This window comes from Mchenga conophoros, linkage group LG13 (assembly GCF_057382185.1).
Source record: "Mchenga conophoros isolate Kocher_MC1m ecotype Shallow Benthic linkage group LG13, M_conophoros_male_GT1.1, whole genome shotgun sequence".
NCBI lineage: Eukaryota > Metazoa > Chordata > Actinopteri > Cichliformes > Cichlidae > Mchenga > Mchenga conophoros.
In genome coordinates, this window is record NC_140538.1 from 30,774,106 (window position 1) to 30,800,675 (window position 26,570).

The following is a 26,570-nucleotide window of genomic DNA, read 5'->3' on the forward strand; positions in this document are numbered from 1 at the left end:
GGTCCTTAGGGACTAGTAAAGCGCTATATAAATACAGGCCATTTACCATTTACCATGGTTTTTAAAAATGACGTCATAAAATTGTGCACTGACCTGCTTCTGAAGCCAGCTTCAAGGAGCTGTTTTGAGGTTCCTACTTGAAATACATACTCTCACTAACCCCCCGACCGACACCAATTCACAATTATATAGCCTAGTAAATACTTGTCACGTCAAGACAAGTTCACAGCAGTAAGTACACGAAATAAATTACTAACAAAGCGGTTCACACATTCATAGTATGTCCATAACAGTACAAAATAATTACTTGCATCATGACATTGATTTAATGCAAGACAACACTTGCATTAAATTAAGGAGTTGTATATTGTCAAGGATTTTTGTGTTTATATACAGGGTATATAATTTAAATATCCCTATGGTGAAAACTGGGAAATGACGTTATAGTCTGAAACATTTAGTGAATGTCTAAGCTCTGACCAAAACAAAAAATAGTGGACTGTATTTTGAAAAGATTACTCCGGAAGTGTACTTGTTGTCTTTCCGGCGGAAGCTGCAGACGGCGAGAATTGCAGCGGCAAACCCTAAACACACACTGGGTTGAAAAGAGCTTCTCTTATTCAGCGTTACGTGTCCTCTTGAACACAGACATGTATCGCCCGGGTGAACCTGTTCGCCAGGTGCCTCCACCGCTGCCGTTCGGACCTCCACCGCCTCACGGCCCTCCTTTTAGACCCACAGGGCCCTGCTCTGTTCCTCCTCCTGGACACTTACCCCCCAGGCCCTGTGGACCATATCCGGTCGCGGCACGAGATTATCTCCACAACAGACCGCCGAGTGGGCATTTCGTTCGTGTACGTACCCAAGACTAGGTAGTACTAGCTTAGTGGTGAAGTAACATGATTGGGAAAAGGGAGTTGGCAACCATAACGCTAGCGTACGAATTCATAGACCACTGTGAGATACAGCTCTGACACTCCTGTATGTGCGGGAGGCCTCAGTGCACAGCATGCACCTCTCATTGTGAAAGAAGTGGTTGGTTTCTGTATCCTAACTCAGTTTTTTGTGGGTAAATGCGAGTCACGTGACTGACACGAGCACGCTTCATAACGTTGTACTGCAAATATGTGTAGCCGTTTCTTATTAGGTCTACCATATTTAGAAATAAATTTAATATATGTATATGATCGATGCATAAAGCAATTTTGAGAATTCATAAAGTCATATGTAGTTCAGAAAAAAACAAAAACATTTTATTTAAATTAAAAAAAAACACACATTGTTGGGAGGGAAACAAAGAGAAACTGGCTTCTTTTTCCACTCTAACCGTGTTTACAGGCCGTTATCTGTTTTACACACTCAATCAAATAACAAATACAAAATAAAACAAAAAGCAAGTTAAGAATCATAATGTCTCTTTCAGTGGACATAAAAAAAGTCTTCGGCGTAATGTTAAGTCTTTTGTGCTATTTGGTGCATCTCAAATATATAAAAGAAATAATCCTAAAAGTAGCTATATTAATACTGAAACAAACAAGAACAGAAAGTAAAATATTCCCTCCAAACAAAACGTATAAATACGAAACATGCAATTCAGTCCATGCTCCGCCCATCTAGTTATAAAGCACCAAATCACAACAACTGTCCTGCAAGGCATGGCCAGCGACACTCCCTTTTCTGTCAATGTAAAGAACTTTAAAAACACATTAAATCCCTTAGATATGTTAATAAAAGACAAATAAGTGCAATTTTAACTGTATGTATCAGTTTTTGTACATGATAAAAGAAATCCGTCAGCGTGGGCAAGAAATAAGTGTGTAAACATGCAGAAAACATTCTGGTAGCTCACTGGCCAGACTGTCTTTTAATTATAAAACGCAAGACTTCTTTTAATCAAAGCCATTTTTTCCCCTACCACCCTAAGGCACATAGTGGAAAAAAACAGGAAAATTTCTGTCATTTAATTGTTTCTGTTACTTAATTACTTTTATCCGGTAAGTTGTAAAGGTTAAGGACATACAGTTAAAGGTCTAGCATCTACGCTGTCCAAAGACACACTGGGCTGGATTGGAGTCTTTGTCGAGCCAATTCTGTTCCCTGGTCCTTATGTTTGACAACCATGATGTAGACAGATACAGTATATAGCCTACAAATTTCTGCTAGACTAAACATCATTTTAGACAAAAGAGTGAATGAAATTAAAAAAATGTAGTTTTTGAAATGGTAAAGAAAATCAAAATGTCTTCTTAAGAAAAAAATGTTTAAACATTAACGTCTTGTGTTTCAATTTTGAAAAGTAGTCACATTCCTTATACATTTTTAATAATGTAAGCTGGCTGCAAATAACTACTAACATTCCATTTGTTACCTGCTGTCTAAAAATGACCCTCTTAAATTTATAGAGGTTGCTGGTAGAAAGACATACGAGAAAGGAAAGAAATTTTAGAAAAGGTATAAGAAATACACTGTTATCAACCCTAAAACAGCCGTAATAACTCGGAATGCTTGCAAACTTGCAGACATAATTAATCTTCTTTAATTATGTCTTGCATTGGTTAAAGGTTTTTAACCCCCGGATAAAGTACAGAAATGCTAGTCCACCTGTTTGTTTCTTTCTAAGATATGGTTGAAATGGTGCTGCTGTCTTCTGCTGATCCATTTTTTTCTGTAAAAGTAATTAGTACTTGCTAGCTTCCTATCTAATCAGCAACTGTTTATGTTTATATGTATGTATATATTAACATGGTACTTAGCTAGAGAGGGCTACTTTTGGGTCAATTCATACGCAACGTTTTCTGTCTGCTGTGGAGTACTGACAAGCGGCTGGCTTTGTGGTTAATTTGTCAGTTCCGTATGGATCAGTATTTGCTCTAACTGCTTCACATCAACAAGGGTAAGTTGGCACTTTTTTTTCTGATGAAAAACAGTCTAGATCATTTGTGAGTTGTAGTGTTTTATAGTGTCTCTGTATGTTAATTGCTAATGCTAATGACAATAACTGAGCCGTATCATGAAGTGTATCTCCAGGGAGTCTCTTGTTGCTATAAGTCAGTGTTTGGACTTCACTTTGATTAGTCTGTTCTGTTGAAATAACAAAGTCTGAGTTGACGTAGAAAAATGTTGGTGATCTCAGGAAAAGAAGTATTTAGATAGCATGACCCAACCAATAAGGTCAGCAGTGTAAGCTACTGTTGAATGAGCTTGCTGCTGTTAGATATTATTAGATCAAATGTGGAATTATGCCAAACATCATATCCTACTTAGATCATCTGACTTTAAGGAATAAAATTAATAAACCATTCTAATGCTGGGACATTCATCCCCTTTTAGATAGCAGAAACCATCTTAACAAAATGCAGCCACTACAGATCCCTTTGTGGATGTGTTAGTAAGAGCATCTAGCGTAAAAACCCAAGTAGCTCTTTATCTTCAGTAGTTTGTGTGAGATTCTTCACCGGGAGTGTGATTCTCCCTCTGTGAAGAGTTCAGCTGAGCCAGTGAACCTGGACTGCATCTGTACTGTTTTAAATGTCATGTAATAAGGTTAAACTGTTATGTAACCTGAAAACTTGTAATGGAGAAGTTAGTTATCCCCTTCTTAGGATTGTACCATTAGTTTATGTCTCTGTTTTGTGTTACCAGTGAAACATTTTTATGAACATAATATATTTTCTGATAGTGTTTATTTACTCTACATTGTTTCCCATATTTTGCAGGATAACATTTTAAAATGAAATCGAATTGGATTTTTAAATCCTGAAGATGCACTGAAGAATTGATGGGATTTGAATTGTCCCTTATTTGCTTTTAGGAATGGGCAAATACAAGTAAATATGTTGTTGTACTGATTCATGACTTTTTTCTTAAGAAACATATAACGTGTCATTTTTAGCCTTCATGTAGAGATTTGTCTTCCTTTGTACAGCAGGAAAAAAACAGTACTATCTGTGGCTGCTACTCAGTTTGACTTGGTGGAAGTTGTATGTTTGTGTGCCTACATTTATCAGAGGAAACTATTGTGTAGTTTAGTTTGTTTAGTTTTACAATAGCCAAAAGTCTTGCTAAAGAAACATTTTGGAAGTTGCATGTTTTATAGTCACATGCGGTAATTGTACAAGCCAGAGTTCAAGAAGCCTTGGAAGCATTTAAACACCATTCTGATTACCATTGTGAGCACACACGATTATGGCCATGGCTGATTTTTATAGCATTTTGATATATTTATTGTATGTGGCACATGTTACATTAGGTAATTAAGGAGCTCTGTTTTTTTAACCTGTCACAGTGTCTTCATTTGCTTGGTTATGTTGTGACAAAATAACAAATGTATGTGTACAAAAACCTTTCAAAAAGTAAAGAAAACCTGTGTCCTGTGCTGTTGTTTTTTTTTTTTTTTTTTTTAAATAATTTCATTTTTACTTTAGAAACATCAGCTAGTGTTACTAGAGTAGAGCTGGCTTTTTATGCTTTTATTGAGACTCAGCTACTCCATTTGCATCCCTTCAAAGTCACTGACTGTAGGTTGTCATTCACACAGTGGTTCAGTCACTTTTTACAGCATGTACTCTGTTCAGAATGACCTGAAAGGTGATGTTGATGCTTAGCACTGTTTACTTTATTAAAATTCCTGAGAAAATAGTTGCCACCAGTGTTGGTCAAGTTACTTGAAAAAAGTAATCAGTAACTGATTACCGATTACTTCCCCAAAAAAGTAATCCCGTTACTTTACTGATTACTTATTTTCAAAAGTAATTGTTACTTAGTTACTTTTTAAAAACACGATTTACAATCTGAAGAGGTGATAAAGCGATAGATCTTTCAGCCCAATTCTACTTTTTCTGCATAATCCATCATACAAAATGTAATCAAATGGAAAAGTCTATTTTTAAAACTTGTTTTATTAGTTTTAATCTTTTAATTTTATGCATCAAGCAAAAATTTAATTATATGCAACATTCTCTGACTGGAAGAAATTAGTTTAACATTTAAACCTATTTTCTGCACATTCCAGCACATAAAATAAAATTTGCTTTTGTGTTTACACTCACTCGTTCGAATAGATGCAAGTAAAACACAGCAGAAAAAAAATAAAATCAAAGACTCAGCGGTCCTGTTGCTCTATTTTCACCTGTAAAGCAGGAGTGGGGCAGGCGGAGGTTTACCCTGGTGCAGGTGTGCCGCGGTCAGTTGAAGAATCCGCGAGTTTCTCTGTGAGTTTCCCATTACGTCGTAGCTACTCGGTGCTTGTTTGGAAGTTTAGGGGTTTTTTTGCTGTAAAAAGAAGTTTTCTTCCCACGCACAGCGGACACTAATGTTTTTGTCACTTTTTATGGAATCAAACTCAAAGTAAGGTCAGTACTTCCACGCTTTAAACGCTGCACGCTCATACTCTCTCTGCACTCGATATGTGATCCATTGTTGATCTGCACACAGCTGTTGTCACGAACGGCGCACTCGCTTACGTCACTGTCGTGAGACATTCTCGCAAAAAAAATCATGGTTTTAGTAACGCAGTAACGCAGCGTTCCTACGGGAAAGTAACGGTAATCTAATTACCGTTTTTGCAATAGTAATCCCTTACATTACTTGTTAGCTGAAAAAAGTAATCAGATTACAGTAACGCATTACAAGTAACGCGTTACTGCCCATCTCTGGTTGCCACACAACCCCACTCACATTTAACTAATAATAATCTGTATGAACAGTTACAGTCTGGTTTTCACCCCTCCCATAGCACTGAAACAGCACTTATAAAAATAACCAATGATCTTCTTATGGCAGCTGACTCCGGTTTACTTTCCATTCTTATTCTCCTCGATCTGAGTGCTGCTTTCGACACTATTTCTCACTCTATACTTCTCAGTAGGCTAGCCTCTATCGGTCTCTCCCATACTCCACTAGCCTGGTTTAAATCATACCTGTCTGATCGCACTCAGTTCATTCAACTCAAATCCTTTACTTCTCAGCCCTTTCCTCTGACCACTGGTGTGCCCCAGGGATCTGTCCTGGGGCCCCTTCTTTTCATTATCTACCTTCTACCGCTTGGACATATTTTCCGTAAATACAATATCCATTTTCACTGTTATGCCGATGACACCCAGCTTTATCTGTCCACTAAACCTGATTCTGCTCTTCCCCCATCCTCCCTTACCCTCTGTTTAGCTGAACTAAATTCATGGTTCTCTTCTAATTTTCTCAAACTCAATAGTAATAAATCCGAGCTCCTCTTGGTGGGCACTAAATTAACATTATCCAGAACCAACAGTTTCTCTATTACTATCGATAACTCACCGGTCTTCATTTCTTCCTCTGTGAAAAGTTTGGGTGTCATCCTCGACTTTATCTTTCAATTCACACATTAATAATGTTACTCGGTCTGCATATTTTCAATTGCGCAACATTAATCGTCTCCATCCTTTTCTCACCCCACATGCTAATGCCATTCTTGTCCATAGCCTTGTTACTTCCCGGATTGATTATTGTAATTCACTTCTTTTTGGTCTTACTCAAAAATCCATCCACAAGCTCCAACGCGTCCAGAACTCTGCTGCCCGTATCATCACCAGGACCCCTTATGTCCACCACATCACTCCTGCCTTGCAGCAGCTTCATTGGCTCCCGGTCAAATATCGCATCAATTTCAAAATACTCTTGTACACATTTAAGGCTATTCATCATCTCTCTCCTCCATATCTCTCTGATCTGGTTAAGATCACCGCCCCATCTCGTTATCTCAGATCTTCTTCTTCCCTTTCACTCTCCGTCCCTTCCCCCCATCTTGCAACCATGGGCAGCAGGACTTTCAGCTGCTCTGCTCCACGACTCTGGAATTCCCTAAATCCTGATTTAAGAAATATCTCTTCCTTCTCACTCTTTAAGTCCAAACTCAAAACCCACTTGTACAAAATAGCTTATCCCACATAACCTCTCCACTCTGCTATTTTATTTGTTTATGTCTTATCCTTTTATGTTGCTTTTATTCTACCGTGTACAGTGACCTTGAGTGTTTTGAAAGGCGCTTTCAAATAAAATTTATTATTATTATTATTATTATTATTATTAGTCTGGTGAGATTATTTTTCTCTGCAATTCATGAATAGGCATGTTACTGAACTTGCATTTGAACAAGAAGATGTGATACAGAGTTTCCTCCATGAAGAATTTTCCTCATCTTAAAATGAAACATGAACCTTTTAAAGTAGAACAAAAGTTTCACATTTCCATGGTGGTTAGCTAGGGCCTTGTATCTTAATTGCAAAATCCTAACTCTGATATGCTGAGACAGGCAGGATTCACATGGATGAATTTCTGGCTTCAACACTCTTATTTGCCTTGAATTGGGTAACATCATGCATCGCTGATCTAAATTACAGATCAATTGCTTTGCTTTGTCTGTACTATAAGTGGAGAGACATTCAAGATCTGAAGCACCAGTGCAGACATTCAACAGTCATGATTATTCACTTGTGATTTGTGCAGTTTGGCATCTAAATGTAAGAAATAAGTTATTCATTGCAGTGAATAATCACCCTGTCGTATTTGAACAAAATTACTCCGAGGAAGGCACCTCGGCTGATGTTAAAGGCTAATCAAAGCTTGGCTAGCTTGCCTTGTGATGATTGGTTACTATTGCTATGACATTTGTGCCAGCAAAGTTACCCCCAAACATCAGGAAAGCTTATGTCAAACGTTGGAAGCAATGCATTGATGTGAATCCTGCCTTGACTTACACAGGTGATAATACTGCAAGGGTTGACTCAGCTAAACAAACTTTAACTGACTATAACTATAACTGATTCTTCTTCACAAAAAGAAGAACCTCACTGCTTAGTACTCATCTATGTAAAGCTCCAAAAGGAGCCACTCACTGCATTCAGATCTGCTGTAAAAGCTTTGCTATTCTAACATTAAGATAAGTAAAAGACTATATAAGCAAAGACACAGTTGTTATGGAACAAATGCAGACTAACTGAAACGTAAAATTAAAGTTTTATATTGTCAAGAATAAACAGTGAATAGTTTAGAGCAAATACTCTCAAAAGTTGGAACATTATTTCACCCTGGCAGCTTAAGTTGCCGTCACACTGGAAACGATTCCCTCATTGCATATTTACTTTGAAGCTGACGACTGGTCACTTAGTAGAATGCCGGGAAGTTGAGAGATGTTTCTTGGGTCCTGCTCGCTTTGAGTCACCAGCTGTTATTTTCCCCGTACTTGCTCGACGCGACTTTCTATGGTCTCTGGTTGTTACATCAGTGTAAATTGTTTCCAGTATGGATGCAGCTTCAGTCTACAAAAAAAAAGACAGGCTTGACACTTGACGCAAGTAGTAAAAGCATTAATCCACTCTGTAGCAATAGTGACAGTTATACTCTGTGCTCTACATAGAATAAAAACTGTCAAAATTACTATGGGTTGCAAGATGAGGCAGGTCAAACATAGGCTGTTGTAAGATTTTGTAAAAAAATTCTAAAATAAGCTAATAATTACCTGTTGTGACCAGACCACTTAAATGGCTAATCTTTTGTTTTTAAATGGAAAACCTTCTAAGTGCAATCATTTAGTGTGATAAACCAAAACTGCATGGGCTTGACCATTTTTAGATAAATACTATCATTTGGGAAATGTCTATTTAAAATCTCTTTAGAAGTTATTCCATACAAAATAAAAAATGCCATAGATAATCTTCTGCAGTTATAACCTGTACAGCACTATAACATGAAATCTTAATGCTCTCAGCCCCACTGTAGCAGCTTCTCCATAGACCGTAGTACACCAATTGCTTTGGGAGGAAGCCAGCAGATTGTTACTCCTGCTGAACCATCAACACATCCGGTACCACAGTGGAATCCCCCTCCAGTGGAACGTCATTCTCTAGATAATAGGTCTGTGTGTGTGTTTGTGTGTGTTTCTGTCATTGAAATAGTGTGTATAAGTCAAAGTTTCAGCATTAAAATATTCTTTTGTTTGTAACACATGTTTGTTTCCAGTGACCGTGCTGGTGAGGAATTCCTGAGATGCATTGCAGCCAACAAACCTCTCCCAAACTATCTGAAAGGCAACATGGCATACAACCTGGCTGACGCATTTAAGTCAGCTAGTATCTTGAAAGAAGCAGTCAAATCAGACCGTGAATTCCAGAAGCATGTGCCTAGAAGCAAGAGCCGTAGTCGAAGCAGAAGCCGAGGCAGGTCTCGAGCCAAGAGTCGCGGTCGAAGCAAAAGCAGAGTACGCAGCCGAAGCAGGGGAAGAAGCAAAACTCAAGCCTGTGGGAAGAGTCGAGCTAGAAGCAAAAGTAGGGCTCGCAGTAGGAGTCGGAGCAACAGTCGAAGTGAGAAAAAAAGTCATGTACGGAGCAAGAGTCGAGCAAGGCGATCCAAGTCACGAAGTAGCAGTAGTGAAAAGAGCCGAGGCAAAGGCAAAAAGAAAAACAGGAGCCCCGGACTCATCACTGTCAACAGCAGTAATAATCTGCCAGGAAATAGTCTATTAGAAGGATTGAAGCTGGTTATGAGCAGCCAAGATTTGGAAGATCACCTGCCATCTCTCAAAGATATCATCCTCACTATTAAGGTAGAGCTTATTACTTATTCCACAAGTTATGCTAAGATCATTGTTTTGCTGGACCAAATTGAAACCAGCTGCATTGTAATAAAAAAATCAACATTAAGAGTTCACAACAACAAACCCTAACATTATAGTAATGTTTGCCAAGTACTAGTATGATTTAGCATTTGTAAGTCATTAATTAGTGTATTTTTTTGTTTGTTTTTAAATTAAGACAATCTTGCAGTGCAAAACAGAATTCTCTGACATGCTTTATGTAACTTGATCTAAAAATGACATTGTGTATGGAAGTAACTAGTAATTGATAGAGATTTCAGCAGCATTATTTATATATATATATTAGAGATGGACCGATCCGATATTACGTATCGGTATCGGTCCGATACTGACCTAAATGACTGGATCGGATATCGGAGAAAAATAAAAAATGTAATCCGATCCATTAAATATCACGAAGCACCTCACAAAACTTGCAACACGCCGTAACTCACCTCAGAACGTTAGCATGTCGAGCAGTATGCATCACGTGATAGAGCAGCTGTGGCATGCGGGACCTGTCAGTGGTCTGGATAGCATTTGGAGCTTCGCTAGCAACCTGGCATTTCATCTCCGACAAAGTTATCCCCGAGAGAAGTAAAGCAAGTGTGTAAGTCCATCTCTGAATGTTTGTAAAGCATTCCCACGTTAAGCTTAACGAGCGACTGCCTCTCGCTCTCCGGCTGCTACTTCAATCGCGAAACTGCTTAAATGATCAGCTGATCGGCTTTTCTGTCGCGAGTCCGTCTTTGTTTTTGGCCCACTTTGCACCAGAAAGAGCAAACCAGCGGCTGAACAACAGCAGCACGTTTAAGCTTGATAAGCTGTTGTTAGAATTTATTTAATATTACTTTCTACTCCAGGATCTTTTTCTACGTAGCTGACGCTGGTAACTGTGCAGGGGCGGATCTAGCAAAGTTTAACCAGGGGGGCCGATAGGGCATTAACTGGGAAAAGGGGGCACAAAGACATACTTTTCTTTCTTATTCTCATTTAAAATGTCTAGCTTTTAATAAATAATTATCTGACACACAAAGTTTTAATTTGATGTAAAATGAATAGAAGTCAATTACTGTATATAGTGACTATTAAGTCTAATATATATACCCTAGTAAGCTATAGTACTTTTTCCTTTGGGAAGGTACCATCTGTGCAGTCTGCAATTTTGTTGAAGAAAGATGTTGAATCTATTTAATATTTCTTGAAAAATAATTGATTTCTGTGCATTTTTTTTCACACTGCATCAAATTAAGGTTGATTACGTCGATTAAGCATCATGAGGTGGCGCGTGAGGGGTGGTTCCCTATTTTTTATTTATTTATTTTTGTTGTTGCTGGGAGTTGGAACCCTATTAGTTAGGTTGCTTAATATTTACGCTAAGTACTCTTTAAAATACCAGAATAGGGAGGATGGTGTAGGTCTAAGTTTTTTAGATTGATCAGTATTGCTGAACTATGAAATATTTTTTTTGTATACAGGTATAACAGAATAGCTTTAGTGTAGTTGTTGTTTTAAACTTGAGTATGAACTTGCAGACTTGCAAAATGCAGCAAGATATTTTAAAAAACAGTTTTGTTGATTAAAAAACACTATATCGGATTCATATCGGTATCGGCAGATATCCAAATTTATGATATCGTATCGGTATCGGACATAAAAAAGTGGTATCGTGCCATCTCTAATATATATGTATTTATAATATAAAGAAATTATCAAATTCTATGTAAAATGTCTTTAAGTAGAAGTGCATATGTCAAGTCAAGTAAAATTCTTGTAATTGCAGAAGCTGTTTTTAGGAAAATAAGACTTTTCAGTGAAACCTGTACAAATTATGTGCTGTATCTACCCTGCATGTTACATTGGGACAATACTATTACAAATTGCTATTATATTTAAATAATAGCAGCTTAAATTAATAGGAGCTTAAATTGAAATTTCTTAACACAGCACATAGACGTCTCGGACATTGGCAGTTGTAAATGTTAAAAGCTATAGTTTATAATGGCGAGGTTTCAATATAGGCCATATGATCCAGGAAAGAATGTTAGTCTTAAGTTAAAGCATGTAACAGTGCACTGGAGCTTGAGGTTTTTAGTTGGTGTTTATGCTGAACTTATTTATGCTGAAATGAGAATTACATTGACCTACAAAGGCTCGTGGGTGAACAATTGATTGCTTTAGCCCTGAACCTTTAAACTGAGCAGTATAATTGTGAGCAGCCACAAATTCAGTGTATCTAATTGTGATTTCTTCTACACAGGCTCCAGATGAGGGCAAAAAAGTTGAGTGTGTATCTAATGAGCCTACACACATGGAACATGACAGTCAAGACAGTTTATCAATGCTGGAAAAGGAAAGCATGCTGCTTCCGCATGAAAGAGTTGGTGGTGATTTCTCATGGCTTCAAGGACAAAGTCAAGAAGATGCTGCATACCAGAAAGCTAATGAACTTGAAGATGAAGAATCTTTCTTGTATGGGAATGAACCAGCTTCCCAGATTAATGAAAAGGCCAAACTACAGAAAGAGAGTAGTTCCCTTTCCACTCGTTGTGGACATCTTCTTGATCCAAATCAGTCCCTGCAGTTGGCTTCTTCAACTTTAGTCCACTCCAATCTGGACAACATGGAATATGAGAAAATCAAGACCATATTAAAAAGCCTGGGTTCATCAAGTGAGATCAAGGTGAAGACGCAGGGTCAGAATGAGCAGGAGTCATCTCCTACACTTGTCAATTCAGACAAAGCAGCAGCAACTTTAGCATTGCCAGCACTCAATAACCCAAATGTACGTCAGGCTCTGGAGTCTCTGCAATCTCTGATCAAAGGTGAGAGATTTCTATTAAATGAAAGATTCAGCATAGTTTACTCATGCTACTGAGTTCTATTTTTTTCAGTATTTTGTGTTATTAACGATAACAGTTGTTTGATTTACTTCATTATGGCAGATTATGAGTTACACATAACATACTTTTAAATTTTAAACCTGAAATTGTATGTTATTTGACTTGTCTGTGAATACAAACCATATGCAGTGTATTTAAAATAAACATAGATAATTTCAAAAGATGCACTAGTTAATGGACTACTGTTTTCAGGACTTGAGTTTGGCATTTAGCTAACTTCGTCTTTTGTTTTTGAACCAGAAGGGATTTGGATTTTATATTGGAGGAAGAGTGGAGATGCCCAGAATCCATGTTTTTTTGAAGTCCAGTATCCACAGTTACTGATAATTTGTGGTGCCGCTTCATCTTCCAGTGTTTGTAGTGATTGATCCACTGTGTTTTATCAACTCCATTTTCAGTACAGAAGATTGTACAGCACTATCTCACAAGTGTTATGGAGATGCTGGTTTCTTTTACCAACAGGACCTCTATCTAACGACAGTGCCAAAATTACTAAAATGATTTTCTGATCTGTTTATAAAGTAAACAGTAATAACATACTGTTACTTTATTTAACAGCATGTTATTGGTCAGCTAACTCATCTGACGCTAACCCCATAGAGCAGCGGTGCCCAACCTTTTTTGCGCCACGGACTGGTTTAATATCAGACAATATTTTCACGGACCGGCCTTTAAGGTGTCGCGGATAAATACAACAAAATAAAATGAAAAGGCCAAGACAAAACTGTGGTATTTTGTAAATATAGTAATAAACACTAATTCACTGTGTAATTGTGTAACTTTATTAGCAGCGTCCTCCTGAAATGCTCCAACAAATTTGAGAGTAACATAGTCCTCTGTGCCACTTGCTCTCGCGTAAATATTTCTTTTAAAATAAGACACACAACTACAACACGGGAAAAGACCCAGGGAAACAGAGTTAACGATAAAAACCCTGAAAACCATACATTTCACAACCAAACCTCAAATCTTGCGGCCCGGTACCAAACGACTCATGGACTTGTACCGGTCCGAGGCCCAGGGGTTGGGGACCGCTGCCATTGTTATATTTATATAACATACAGACGAGGTAAAGGGTGCTCAGGCTCCTAAACACGTGCTTAACTTTTGGTGAAAGAGTCTTGGTTTTCTTTTTTTCTGTTTTCTTTGAACTCTTCTTTTTCCAGGGTGGAATGATTGTACAGCATACATTTTTAATTACTTTAAAAAACAAGAATTGGGTGCACAAGTTTAAATTTATTTTGAATTTTCTTTAAACCACACTGTGTTAACATTGTACATACAGGCTCAAATATATACGTCCCCACTAATATTTGGTTAACCGTCCCTTAGCAAATTGCACCTTGACCTGATGCTTTTAGTACCCATTAACAAGCTTCTGGCGTAATCCTGGCTAGATATTTGACTAGTCTTCTTCTAGCTGCTGATCTGAGGAAATGTAAAAGAGGAAAGATTTTGGAGGTTGTAGTCCTCCTTCATTATTCCAGCCACTTTGTGCAATGTACCAGTACAACTGTTTCATGTGAGTGGGACAGTTTGCGTGTTCTTTTTATTCTTGGCTGTGCTGACATATCCAAATAACTTGTACTTATTTATAATTGTTTGAATTGATGATTCTGGAATGTGTAGTTGTTTAGAAATGTCTCCGTGAAACATCCCCTGCATGTGTAAATCTACAATTATCCATCATAGATCTTCACAGAGTTCCTTAGACTTTTCCAGTGTTCTAGACATCGGTCAATACCATGACTGCTGGCAACCAACTTTTTATGCTGGAAAAGAGAAACTACCAATTGTAGTCAACTGGTAGTTTTGACAAGTCAATAGGTAAAAGCCTTGTCAAGTTAAGATTCTGTAGAACCCTCAGCACCACTTATTAAAACATAGTGAAGTGAATGTATAGATTTAAGCATACATATAGTTTTTGCACTTTGTAGATTAGAGACAATCCATCAATTTAAACTTAGGAACCAAATTCTTGTTTTAAGTAATATAAGGTGTTGTACAATCAGTCCACATTGGAAAAGGGTTAGGGTTAAGACTCAAGTGACTACTGTGACTACAACTGTAAATGTGCATACTTTTCAGATGTTAGACATTTCTGTATTGTAAATGCTTTTTGATTGATATGAGGAAATATTCTATAAGTCTGAGGTACTGGATTTCTGATTTTCACATGCTGTTAGCCATAGTCATTGATATTAAAACAAAATAAGCTATTTCACTTTGTTTAATGAATAGGAATGAAATAGGAAATATATATGTAAATTTATCCCCTTTAAATCAAGTAAAAACAAGAATATTTTTACCAAATTATCAGTTTTTTAAAATAGACTCATAAAGGGTAACTTTTGCAGTGGACATGAAAGGGGAAAATGGGAGAAAATTATAAAGATCAGACCTTTTTCTTGTAGCAGTCTGTAATGAGTTTTATTTAAGCAGTGAAGTTGGGCATTTTGATATGGGAGTCTGTGGAGATTGAGTTGCTTTTGGAGGCATCCATGAAACTGCATTTTCTGGCTCCCTGAAATTTGCTTCCTTTTTAAAAAAAATCCTGAAAGGGAATTGGGAAAGACCAAAAAAAATAATGGTTTAAGTAAACCATTGTTTTTTGTATATATTTAAGCATATATACGCATGCTTAAATATATACTTCACTCTCTTTTAATCCAGTTTCTGGGTAACTAAACTATAATGATTTGCTAATTATCACACGTTTTGCATTAGATTTTTACCGAGGTAAAATTCTTTCACTGTGTTGCTGGTGTGGTTGTGATTTTTTTTTCTTTTTCTTTTTTAATGAAAGAGGTCATAAAACATTTTAAATTTCATTAGGTCAGCCATGAAGAAACTTATAGAACGCCCAGCATTATTGTTGCCTGAGGGATGGCAACAAGCACAAAAGTCTGCTTGTGTGAAACGAAGAGACTTGTATGACAGCTATTTACCCAGCTGATGTCACCTGGTCTGATGTCTTAGACCTCTGTTATTATTCTTTTATACTTTTATTAGTGAAAGCATAGTTATACATTAATTACCGTTAATCTTTGATCCTTCAGCTACAAAGGAGAAACGAACAAAAAGTGACTGCGCATCTCAAGCATCTGATAAACATAAGGTGAATTTTCAAACATCATTTGTGTAATGAAGTGAGATACAGGAAAAAATGCTAAAGCACCCGCTTATTTTGAAATTCGAATGTGTTTCACAGGAGGGTGACAGTGAGGAAAGGAAGAGAGAGAAACAAGAGAAAGTAAATAAAATGGAGTCTTTGGCCAAAGAACTGGATGAACTGTTAAAACAAGATGGTAATGTAGTGTTCTTTGTTTATTTCCATTTTGTTGTCTCCCACAGTCTAAAATATTCCTTACACTTAAATACTTTTCTTCTCCATTTGCAGGACTGGGTTTTATAACTCCAGTTACTGGCTTTTACTGCCAGAACTGTGAGGAGTTCATTGGAGATTTGAAGTCTGCTGAAAACCATGCAGCTATCCGCCATCATAGTAACTCTATTGTGAGTACCCATTGTACATAACTCATTATGGATGAGGCACATGATACTCTACATTCTTTTGAAAAACATAAAAGGATAAGTATGTAACCGATTTCAACTTGGCTGACATCTTTTTCACATAGTCAACGTGCTCCTTGCATATACAGAAAAAAAATGTTCAATGATTTTCAGTTATATTTGATTTAAATAGGATCATAACCCTTCAACTTCATGACTACATATTTAAAGGTTTTAATGCCACTTGTGCTTATGTTTCATGTTACTCACCAAAACACACTGTGTGTATCTTTGCATGTTGCTGGAGCTATTAATTCTATGAAAAAAACCCCAGATGGAGTAGCCCTGCACCAACATTTTTGCCAGTGCAATTCACCAGTTGCGATTTTCTTTCTTTCAAATTTCCTTCTAAGGAAATCAAACAGCTCAGAACAGTTGCGTCATTACATACACTCATCATGACCATGTCTTGATAATTTTGGATTTTTTGGTGATTTCTTTGAGCTGTTCTTTTTCCAGGTTAGACTGATTCTGCAACATATATCTTGAGTGATTTTAAAAAACAAGAATTGGATACACGAGTTTGAATTTATTTAGGATTTTCTATCATCCACACAGGGTCAAAAGTATACATATAGGCTCAAATATATGCATATACTCAAAAATTTTAATGAGTGGCGTCAAAAGTTCTACAGTATATTAGTTAGTAATAAAAGTATATATTAACTTAGTAATAAAAAAAGAAGTGTATGTGTATTGCACACTGTTATTATTGCACATTAATTATAATGCACCTTGTTATAAATATAAATATTATTATTGTTAGTTTTTTTTACCATTGTTACCTCCCTCCCAAAAAAGTCCAGGGAGGTAGCCAATCAGGTCAGCTATTTGCATTGATCAGGGCTATTGCCCTGTTGTAAAAGCTGTCCTTGAGTCTATTTGTTTGGGACCTCAGCAGCCTGAACCTCCTGCCGGACGGCAGCAGCTTAAACACCCGGTGTCCTGGGTGTGTGCAGTCCTGTAGGATGCTGTGTGCCCTCTGGAGACAGCTCCTCCTTCAGGTCCATTTTTTCTAAGGATTCTCAGAAAGTGGAGACGCTGTTGGGCCTTCTTTAAAACCACAGAGGTGTTAGGTGTGTCTATGTGCACACCCAGAAACTTGAAACTGGAGACCCTTTCCACACACTCCCCGTTGATGCTGACAGGCTGCAGCTCAGACTTCCTCCTTCCAGGTGAGAGATGGTGGTGTGGAGCGTTGTAGCAATGGCATCTTCAGTTTATCTGTTAGCTCTGTATGTGAAATGGAGCAGGTCGAGTGTGGGTGGCAGGCAGGACATGATGTGACGTCGGACCAGTTTCTCGAAGCACTTCATTATAACAGGTGTTAGAGCAACTGGTCAGTTGTCGTTGAGGCTGCTAATGTTAGTACGCTTTGGCAGTGGGACAATTGTAGCTGACTTTAGGCACGGCGGGATGCAGGACTGGGACAGTGAACTGTTGAAGATCTTAGTGAAGACCCCAGCCAGCTGGTCTGCACACTCTTTTAGGACCCTTGTGGTTACCCCATCTGGTCCGGCGGCCTTCCTGGGGTTCACTGCCCTCAGTGTGCGCCTCACCTCATATTCCTGCACTATGAGGCTTGGGCTGCTACTGCTGTCCGATGTTTCTACTGCTTCTGCCTCTGGTCCCTTCACTTAAAGCGTGCGAAGAAGTGGTTCAGCTCCTCTGCAAGCACCGCGTTACCCTCAGTCAATGTGGTATTGCAGGGGCTTGTAGTGCTGAACTCCCTGCCATACCTGTCGTGAGTTGTTGTTGCTGAAGTGGTCTTCGATCCTTCTCTTGTACGCTGCCTTGGCCTCTCTGATGCCTCTTTTCAACTCAGATCTGGCTGCACTGTAATGCATACCATCGCCGGATCTAATCTAGTCTATTGACTTCTCATTACTGTTCATGATTGACTACGACTGATAGCCTCTCTTTGCTACCATAAAAACAATTAGTTTTACAACAGTCATTATACTGATCAATACTCAGAACCAATGTTCCCCCTAAGTTGCGTGCGTGCGCAGTTGCGCACTGCTGGCACGGTCTCTGCACACAGAAAATCTGCATTGCGCAAAAAGAAATCTAACCTGAATTGAAATGAAAATAAATACGTTAACAATTCTGTTTTGCAGTGTTAGTGTTAGTAAATGACTGGCTGCTCCAGTATGGCAGCCACCTTATCCCATAGTCGAGCCAATGATGCGATTCACATTCATATACAGTGGGGCAAAAAAGTATTTAGTCAGCCACCGATTGTGCAAGTTCCCCCACTTAAAATGATGACAGAGGTCAGTAATTTGCACCAGAGGTACACTTCAACTGTGAGAGACAGAATGTGAAAAAAAAAATCCATGAATGCACATGGTAGGATTTGTAAAGAATTTATTCGTAAATCAGGGTGGAAAATAAGTATTTGGTCACCTCAAACAAGGAAAATCTCTGGCTCTCACAGACCTGTAACGTCTTCTGTAAGAAGCTTTTCTGTCCCCCACTCGTTACCTGTATGAATGGCACCTGTTTGAACTCATCATCTGTATAAAAGACACCTGTCCACAGCCTCAAACAGTCAGACTCCAAACTCCGCCATGGCCAAGACCAAAGAGCTTTCGAAGGACACCAGGAAAAGTATTGTAGACCTGCACCAGACTGGGAAGAGTGAATCTACAATAGGCAAGCAGCTTGGTGTGAAAAAATGAACTGTGGGAGCAATCATCAGAAAATGGAAGACATACAAGACCACTGATAATCTCCCTCGATCTGGGGCTCCATGCAAGATCTCATCCCGTGGGGTCAAAATGATCATGAGAACGGTGAGCAAAGATCCCAGAACCACACGGGGGGACCTGGTGAATGACCTGCAGAGAGCTGGGACCGAAGTAACAAAGGTCACCATCAGTAACACACTACAGCGGCAGGGAATCAAATCCCGCAGTGCCAGACGTGTTCCGCTGCTGAAGCCAGTGCATGTCCAGGCCCGTCTGAAGTTTGCCAGAGAGCACATGGATGATACAGCAGAGGATTGGGAGAATGTCATGTGGTCAGATGAAACCAAAGTAGAACTTTTTGGTATAAACTCAACTCGTCGTGTTTGGAGGAAGAAGAATACTGAGTTGCATCCCAAGAACACCATACCTACTGTGAAGCATGGGGGTGGAAACATCATGCTATGGGGCTGTTTTTCTGCCAAGGGGACAGGACGACTGATCCGTGTTAAGGACAGAATGAATGGGGCCATGTATCGTGAGATTTTGAGCCAAAACCTCCTTCCATCAGTGAGAACTTTGAAGATGAAACGAGGCTGGGTCTTCCAACATGACAATGATCTAAAACACACCGCCCGGGCAACAAAGGAGTGGCTCCGTAAGAAGCATTTGAAAGTCCTGGAGTGGCCTAGCCAGTCTCCAGACCTCAACCCCATAGAAAATCTGTGGCGGGAGTTGAAAGTCCGTGTTGCTCGGCGACAGCCCCAAAACATCACTGCTCTCGAGAAGATCTGCATGGAGGAATGGGCCAAAATACCAGCTACTGTGTGTGCAAACCTGGTAAAGACCTATAGTAAACGTTTGACCTCTGTTATTGCCAACAAAGGTTATGTTACAAAGTATTGAGTTGTATTTTTGTTATTGACCAAATACTTATTTTCCACCCTGATTTACGAATAAATTCTTTACAAATCCTACCATGTGGATTCATGGATTTTTTTTTTCACATTCTGTCTCTCACAGTTGAAGTGTACCTCTGGTGCAAATTACTGACCTCTGTCATCATTTTAGGTGGGGGAACTTGCATAATCGGTGGCTGACTAAATACTTTTTTGCCCCACTGTATACGCAGCTAGTCAACGTCGTTGACAGGCTATGACAGCATCCTTATGTGCCGACACCGGTGTTTTAGCTAGCAAAGCGGTGTGGCTGATGTGGAGTGAAGCCACGTTAATGACAACGTGAACAACCATTGGAGATGTGAGCAGGACAGACGGAACAATCGACGGAAAAAGTGTGGACTTTATACCAGTTTTTAAACTGTGTTGAAAACACGTAAAACCAGAGTTATGATAAAAATATGCAATGTTTGTTTTTTTCTTGAATCCTATCGTTGTTTATATTTACTGGAAAAAGAAACAGTAATAACGGTGTTTTATAAGGAAAGCGCTCGAAAGCACTCTCCCCCTGTGAGCAAAAACAAAACACAAAACCACCCCCGCGCCCCTCGCCTTTCCTATTGGTGGAAACATGTACGATGTGGACCAATCAAAAAATGATATGGCAACAAGGCATTTAGTTGTTTAGGAAGGGAGGAAGTTTTAGGAGTGACGGCGGTGTTTTGAGATGTGAGAGATTTGCGACGTTTAGCGCAAATCTTGTGTAGTCAGTGTGTAGTGTAGTCAATAGTTTTGTTGTGTGTGTCAGAACAATGAAGCGACTGCTGAATGTTACAGGTGTTACAGCAGTGATACATGTCCTGTTGTTAGGCCTGCAGGTATCAGGCTGTTGTTCTCCTTTATCTCATAGTGGACAGAAATTATTTTTTGGAGTGGCAGAAATAATTTGTGTGGCATCAGATTTGATGCAGAACAGCTGATTGTTCTGTAAATAGTTTGAAATGTTTATTTTAAAAACCACCTTGGCTGCATTTTTAGGTAAACCGCTGCAAAAAACTTTGTTTTTTGAAAAACTCAGTTACTTTTTTGAAGAAGTAACTATATAATTAATTGCACAACATTGGCCATTATATACTGTATTTTGCAGACAGAGTGACAGGACTCTCTCCCAGAGCACAGACTCATACTCATAATACAAGTCAGAGCTTTATAAAAACAAAATAAAACAAAGTTGTAAAACTTTGGTTTTGTTTTGTTGTTTCCAATAGTGTTAACATACTACACAGGTCATGAACAAGATTTTTTTTTAATTTTCACTGTAAGTGGGCTAAAGCACTTAGAATAGAATAGAATAGAATAGAATAGAATAGCCTTTATTGTCATTGTACAGAGTACAACGAAATTGGAGTGCCACTCCCTTGGTGCAAGATAAATAATAAATATAAATGTAAAATATAAAAAGTACAATAAAATAATCGCAAGTACTCAAACAATAGTAAGTACGATATATACAGGATAGCAGCATTAATATAATGACAGTATGAATAGCAGCATAATATAATGGCAGTGACGGTATGGTATAGCTAAGCAGGTTCAATTGATTTTGTGCTTAATGCTGTAATTTGATTATTTTGATAAACCACGTGACTTGGATGGATTTGATGCTGGCGTGACCACAGTGCACACGTCTGCTGTTGCTCACAGTGGTCCAACGGGCCTCTCAGGGAGTTTGTGTGTTCGCTCAGACACAGAAAGAATTAGAGGGAACATTGCTCAGAACAAGGGTTAAAGTTCAAGCAGCCAAGTGAAAATCTAAGACAGATAATTAGAAATGTCCAACTTGGAACATGTCTTGGAGTAATTTTTAAACAAGTACAGATTCCAAGGTCATTGATCCAAATTGTTTTTTGCAAGTACCCAGATGTGTCACTACTTTGAAAGGGGCTAGAAGCACACCCAAACCATCACCCTCAGATAAAATCTGGACACAACTCTGTGTTCCAACAGGATAAGGATCCTGAAAATTTGTGGACTGTGCTTAAAATGTAGGTCGAACCCAATCTGCAAAGAAGAGTGGTCAGATATCCAGTTATTATGCGCTAAACTAGTTGATGGTTGCCAAAAGTCAGTTGTAACTTGCTACGGGGCATTTAATCAAAACTTAGTAGGGGTGTGTATAATTTTGACCCTGTTTGGAATAAAGAAAAAAATCCAGTTGTGGACCCAGTTCTTGTTGTTTAAATGAATCAAAGTTGGAAAAGGAGCAGTTCTAAGAAATTATTAAAAGCCTAAAATATACTATGATGAATGTATATAAACCTCTGACTACAGTTATATAACTAACCGCATATACAAGCTTGAATCTAAAAATTTTGTTTTCACAATGAAAAAAACTTTACACTTATCCCAAAACTGTTTATGTTCAATCCCCCCTCGTGTATTTGTAGGCAAAAGAACAGACGGACAGGCACTCTAAAGACATCAAAGGACACCCACATCATTACAGTCCCTCCAGTAATCGACACCCTGACCCCCCAGACAGGAGAGATCACAGGGGTTATGGTTACCGCGGGGATTCAGGAAACCACCGGAATAGCACAGACCATCTACGGAATTGGAAGGATGGCAAAGATTTCAGAAGCCGATACCATGATGATGACCACAAAAGTCACAAGGATAGAGATAAAAACATCTTCTTGAAAGAGGAAATGAAAAAGGAGCGAATGTTTATAACAGTCTCCGATGGACTGACACCTTCAACTTCTAACATCAGGGTCAAGGAGGAGGTGGACAAGGAGAAGGCCACTGGAAGCCATGGTAAAGTTAAAGCGAAAGACCTAGAATCATCCAAGGAAAAGAAAGGCAGCATTGAAAATGATCAATACAGTGATAGCACTGATGATGACGGAAAATCACCTAAAACAAAAAAGAATAAAAAGAAAAAGAAGAAGAAGGAGAAGGAGAAAAAGAATAAGAATAAGAAACAGAAGGAGAAGTCTTAGGTGTTATTTTGTCCTTGTCATATAACTCTGGGATGATGGTAGCAGCTTATTTCTGGACTGATTTTCTAACATAGTTTTCTCACTTTCTTTTCCTCCACCCAATTGTTTTTTGTTACTGTCATTAGAAGAGGAAGGTAGACCTCAGAGTGATTCATCATGTATGAAGGAATAGACTGATATGTTAGGAAGCACGTTTGTTGGTGGTCTTTCTCTAAAAGAAGATTAGTATTACTTTTGTCTTTGTGTATCTAGTACAGTGGTCTTTACCTCACTTAGAACTAAGATTGAATTTTCTCAGTTAATTCAGGTATTTTTCCCCCACTTCAGACAGCGTGTTTGCTCGGTCAAATTAATTCTCATGTGGAATGAAATGTTCTCATGTGTTCCTCAGTAAACAGGCAAACAAAAACCTTTTCCAAGACGTCTGTTCCTTTTACACATTCTGCACAGTTTTCAGCACTGTATTAAAGTCTGCCACGTTTCAGGTATGGCATCACATCTTGGTTCTATTTTTTAATTAAATGTTCAATAAAATAAGCAGTAAGAAAATAAGCAGTAAGAAATTTTTTTCATTTCATTGGACCAACAGCATTGTAGTTTTAGAAAAGGTATACATGTATCTGACATCTTGTATTCATTTTGATCTCAAATAAAGACGTAAAATAAACAAATGTGTACTATTCCTTAGTTTTGGGGGTTTTCTTTCTTGATTTTATGTTTGATATTATGTTTGAGTGGCTCCCATCAGGAAGTACATGTAGACTATGCTTCCAGGATGTAGGACACAAAAAAAAGGGTCACTAATGTCCCTACAGCATTTCAACATCTGAACTGTAAGCCTTTCCCACCCCAGTATTGCATCCTTTTCTTGCTTCCTTCCCCACACATTCAGTTCCTTGGTAATTGAACTGATCATTGAATCTGAACTATGATTGGTCATTTTATACTGATGCTTTTATGTTCTATGTCTTATGTGGTGGTCTCTGTGCCTTTTTAATTGCCCCTTGGGGATAAATAAAGGGAATTTGAATTGTATCAATACATTTGAAGTGATCATATGCGTGTTTGATTTAATTTTAAATTTACCACAATTTGTTTTTAATATCTGAAATGTTCAAATTTATTCAGGTAAATGGCAAAGAACCTGCATCTAAAGAGTAGTTTAGAATTCTAGTACAAATTGGAAATAGTGAAACTACAAGTAACTCAAAGTTACTTTACTAAGTTCGTAAGCTAAGTTATTTTTGCTTGACGTCTGTGGAGAAAAAAAGGTCTGACTGGTTTGACTGTTTTTACATACTAAGGCTTTTGCCTGTGTCTAATGTAATGCAGTCGAAGCTCATCTATCAGAGATGAATATGCCATCCAAAAATGGAGGAACACACTCCATATTTTGTTGTAAATTATTATAGGTATATCATATGTATCTTTTTTCTATTGTATTTACCAACATCAAGAAGTCACAAGAAAAGAAAGACCACACCATGGTACATGTTTAAATACGGAAAGTTTATTGATCTAATTTATTTATTAAACAAAAAGACAACATTTTTTTCACACACAAGGGTGGGCCAATATCAGACAGAAATGTGAACTCCACTCTGTACAGTAGGCAGTAAACTGTGATATGTAGATTCAAGCTGTTCATATTTTTGGCCACCAGATATGACCGTGTTGCAAAGCTTTGAGTAATGTTAAGTGGAGTGATTCTTATATAGCGCTTTTCTACCCTCCCAGGGTACTGAAAGCTCTCTATTCAACATGCCACATTCACCCCATTCGCACCAGCACCGTCTTGTATCAGCTCACTAACTACTAGTGATGGGTAGATGAGGCCTCGTGAAACATTTCAGCACATTCCCCAAACCTTAAATATAATTGCGGACAACTTACTTGAGACTCACAACAGACTGATTCAATGACCTGGGGCCCGTTCTTCGTACGTCGCTTACTACATCCAAGATCAAATGACACATCCAAGACCAAACCATCGCGCTAACCGTGAGCTCGCTAATCCGGTTCCCCGAACACACCTGCTGTTGACGATCAGTACAGCTGGATGAAGTAATGTGACATCACTGGGTGTCGTAAAAGGGGCTACGCATCGATAGTAGAAACATTGATCGGCAACCCTCTGATTGGTCGGCGAAAATGTCGAAGGAGAGCGCTCGGTATTTTTCGGCAGCAGAGCAAGAACTCTTGAGTGAGGGATTTCGGGAGTTTCAGAGTTTAATCAGAACGCAAGGGAACACTGCAAAGGCTGCAAAAGGAAGGAGAGAGGGCTGGCAGAAAGTTGCTGACAAATTAAACTCGTAAGTAATTTAATAATAACAATAATAATGGAGTGGATTGATATAGCGCTTTCCAAGGCACCCAAAGCGCTTTACAATGCCACTATTCAGTCACTCTCACATTCACACACTGGTGGAGGCAGCTACAGTTGTAGCCACAGCTGCCCTGGGGCAGACTGACAGAAGCCAGGCTGCCATATCGCGCCATCGGCCCCTCTGGCCAACACCAGTAGGCGGTAGGGTAAATTTATTATATTACACTATATTATCCAATATTATATTACATTATATTATATTATGTTATATTATATCCCCTTACACATTAGAGCCACAACAGGACCCACTAGAACATGGGAACAAGTAAAAGGGAAATATAAGAATATTCTACAGAATGGTAATATTTATCACTTATATTGCTTTTCGTCTCTTGGAAAGAGACCCTGGAATAATCTGTTTGTTTATAACAGCAACCAAGAAAAGGGCAGAGCAAAAAAAAGACAGGTGGTGGTCCTGCACCCCCTCGTCAACAAGTTGGTTAAGTAAATAATACCCTCACGGGAATATCGACATCTCTCTATGAGCACACTGTCGCGCTGAGCTAAAGGATCCTGTCTGTCCCGCAATATACGCTGAATTCTGGAAACTCTCCTTATCAATCTTGCACCTTCCGCAATGGGCTGCTCGCGTATACGGACAGGACATGGCTGCGACAGACTTCCCAAATCCACCTTCGCTTTTATAGCCGTGGTCTCCCATCTTGATTACACGAAGTAATTTCCAATTACTACTCTGAAATATGAATTACATCTGTAATAATCACATACATGTAATAGAATGTTAATAGTACATTTCCCTTTTTTAGGAAATGACCTGTATGTATCTGTGTGAAATCAATAAATGGATCAGGTGCTGCATTATCTTTAGTTACATTGATGTTATTTATTTATGGTGAAACAGTGGTGGAATATCGCTGTTGCTTTCGTATAAATGAAGCAGACATACCTGCGTGGCCGCGATCTGATCCTGTTTACATAAAGTGAACCTGCTCCCGAGCAGGTTTACGCTTACGGCTCTGTTGCTATGGCAGCAAGTCCCGGATGAGCTTCGGGGAACCGAACGATCCAAGATCACACGAAATCGTCAACAATCAAATCCAGCTAACCTACTTAGCGAGGTACGAAGAACGGGCCCCTGGTCATACTTGTACACTGTAAGGTATTGTATTTTCCATGGAATCATTTTGTATCTTTTACATTTCAAATATTGTAGAAATCTTTAAAATATATTGTGAATGACATTAAGTGAAAATTAAAATGAAAGTATTGTGAATGTAATATTACTCATTTAAATGTAACTGACACAGAGTTTATTATAAATTTCTATTCAGAAAAATAAGTTTAGCCAATGTTTTTCCAGCTTTGGAAAACTCACAGGCATAGATGAAGCTGGGGTACACAAAAACTGTAAAGCCAGGTGGAAAAGGTTCAGATTAGATGCCTTCCTATTCCCCCAGTACGTTAAAGGATCCTCTGATCTTGGAATGTTTCTCTCCGACACTCTCCACAATACTAAGGGGTTGGCAGTCCTTTATAATAAAATTCAGGACTG

General features: G+C 38.5%; 1 protein-coding gene across 1 annotated transcript; it reads left to right on the forward strand.

Annotated features, from left to right (window-relative positions):
* Positions 1-551: 551 nt before the first annotated feature.
* Positions 552-23,712, forward strand: LOC146561531 (uncharacterized). Its single transcript, XM_085297687.1, has 8 exons — positions 552-854; positions 8,741-8,886; positions 8,992-9,574; positions 11,865-12,429; positions 15,567-15,625; positions 15,719-15,815; positions 15,908-16,023; positions 22,117-23,712. Exons 1-8 carry the CDS (start codon positions 651-653, stop codon positions 22,669-22,671), a joined length of 2,325 nt encoding a protein of 774 aa, XP_085153813.1. The 5' UTR covers positions 552-650; the 3' UTR covers positions 22,672-23,712.
* Positions 23,713-26,570: the final 2,858 nt, after the last annotated feature.

Coding starts and splice junctions, on each gene's coding strand:
- LOC146561531 (XM_085297687.1), top strand. CDS start 651: ATGTATCGCCCGGGTGAACCTGTTCGCCAGGTGCCTCCACCGCTGCCG. Junction 8,887..8,991: donor CGTCATTCTCTAGATAATAG/GTCTGTGTGTGT, acceptor GTTTGTTTCCAG/TGACCGTGCTGGTGAGGAAT. Junction 12,430..15,566: donor TCTGCAATCTCTGATCAAAG/GTGAGAGATTTC, acceptor TTGATCCTTCAG/CTACAAAGGAGAAACGAACA.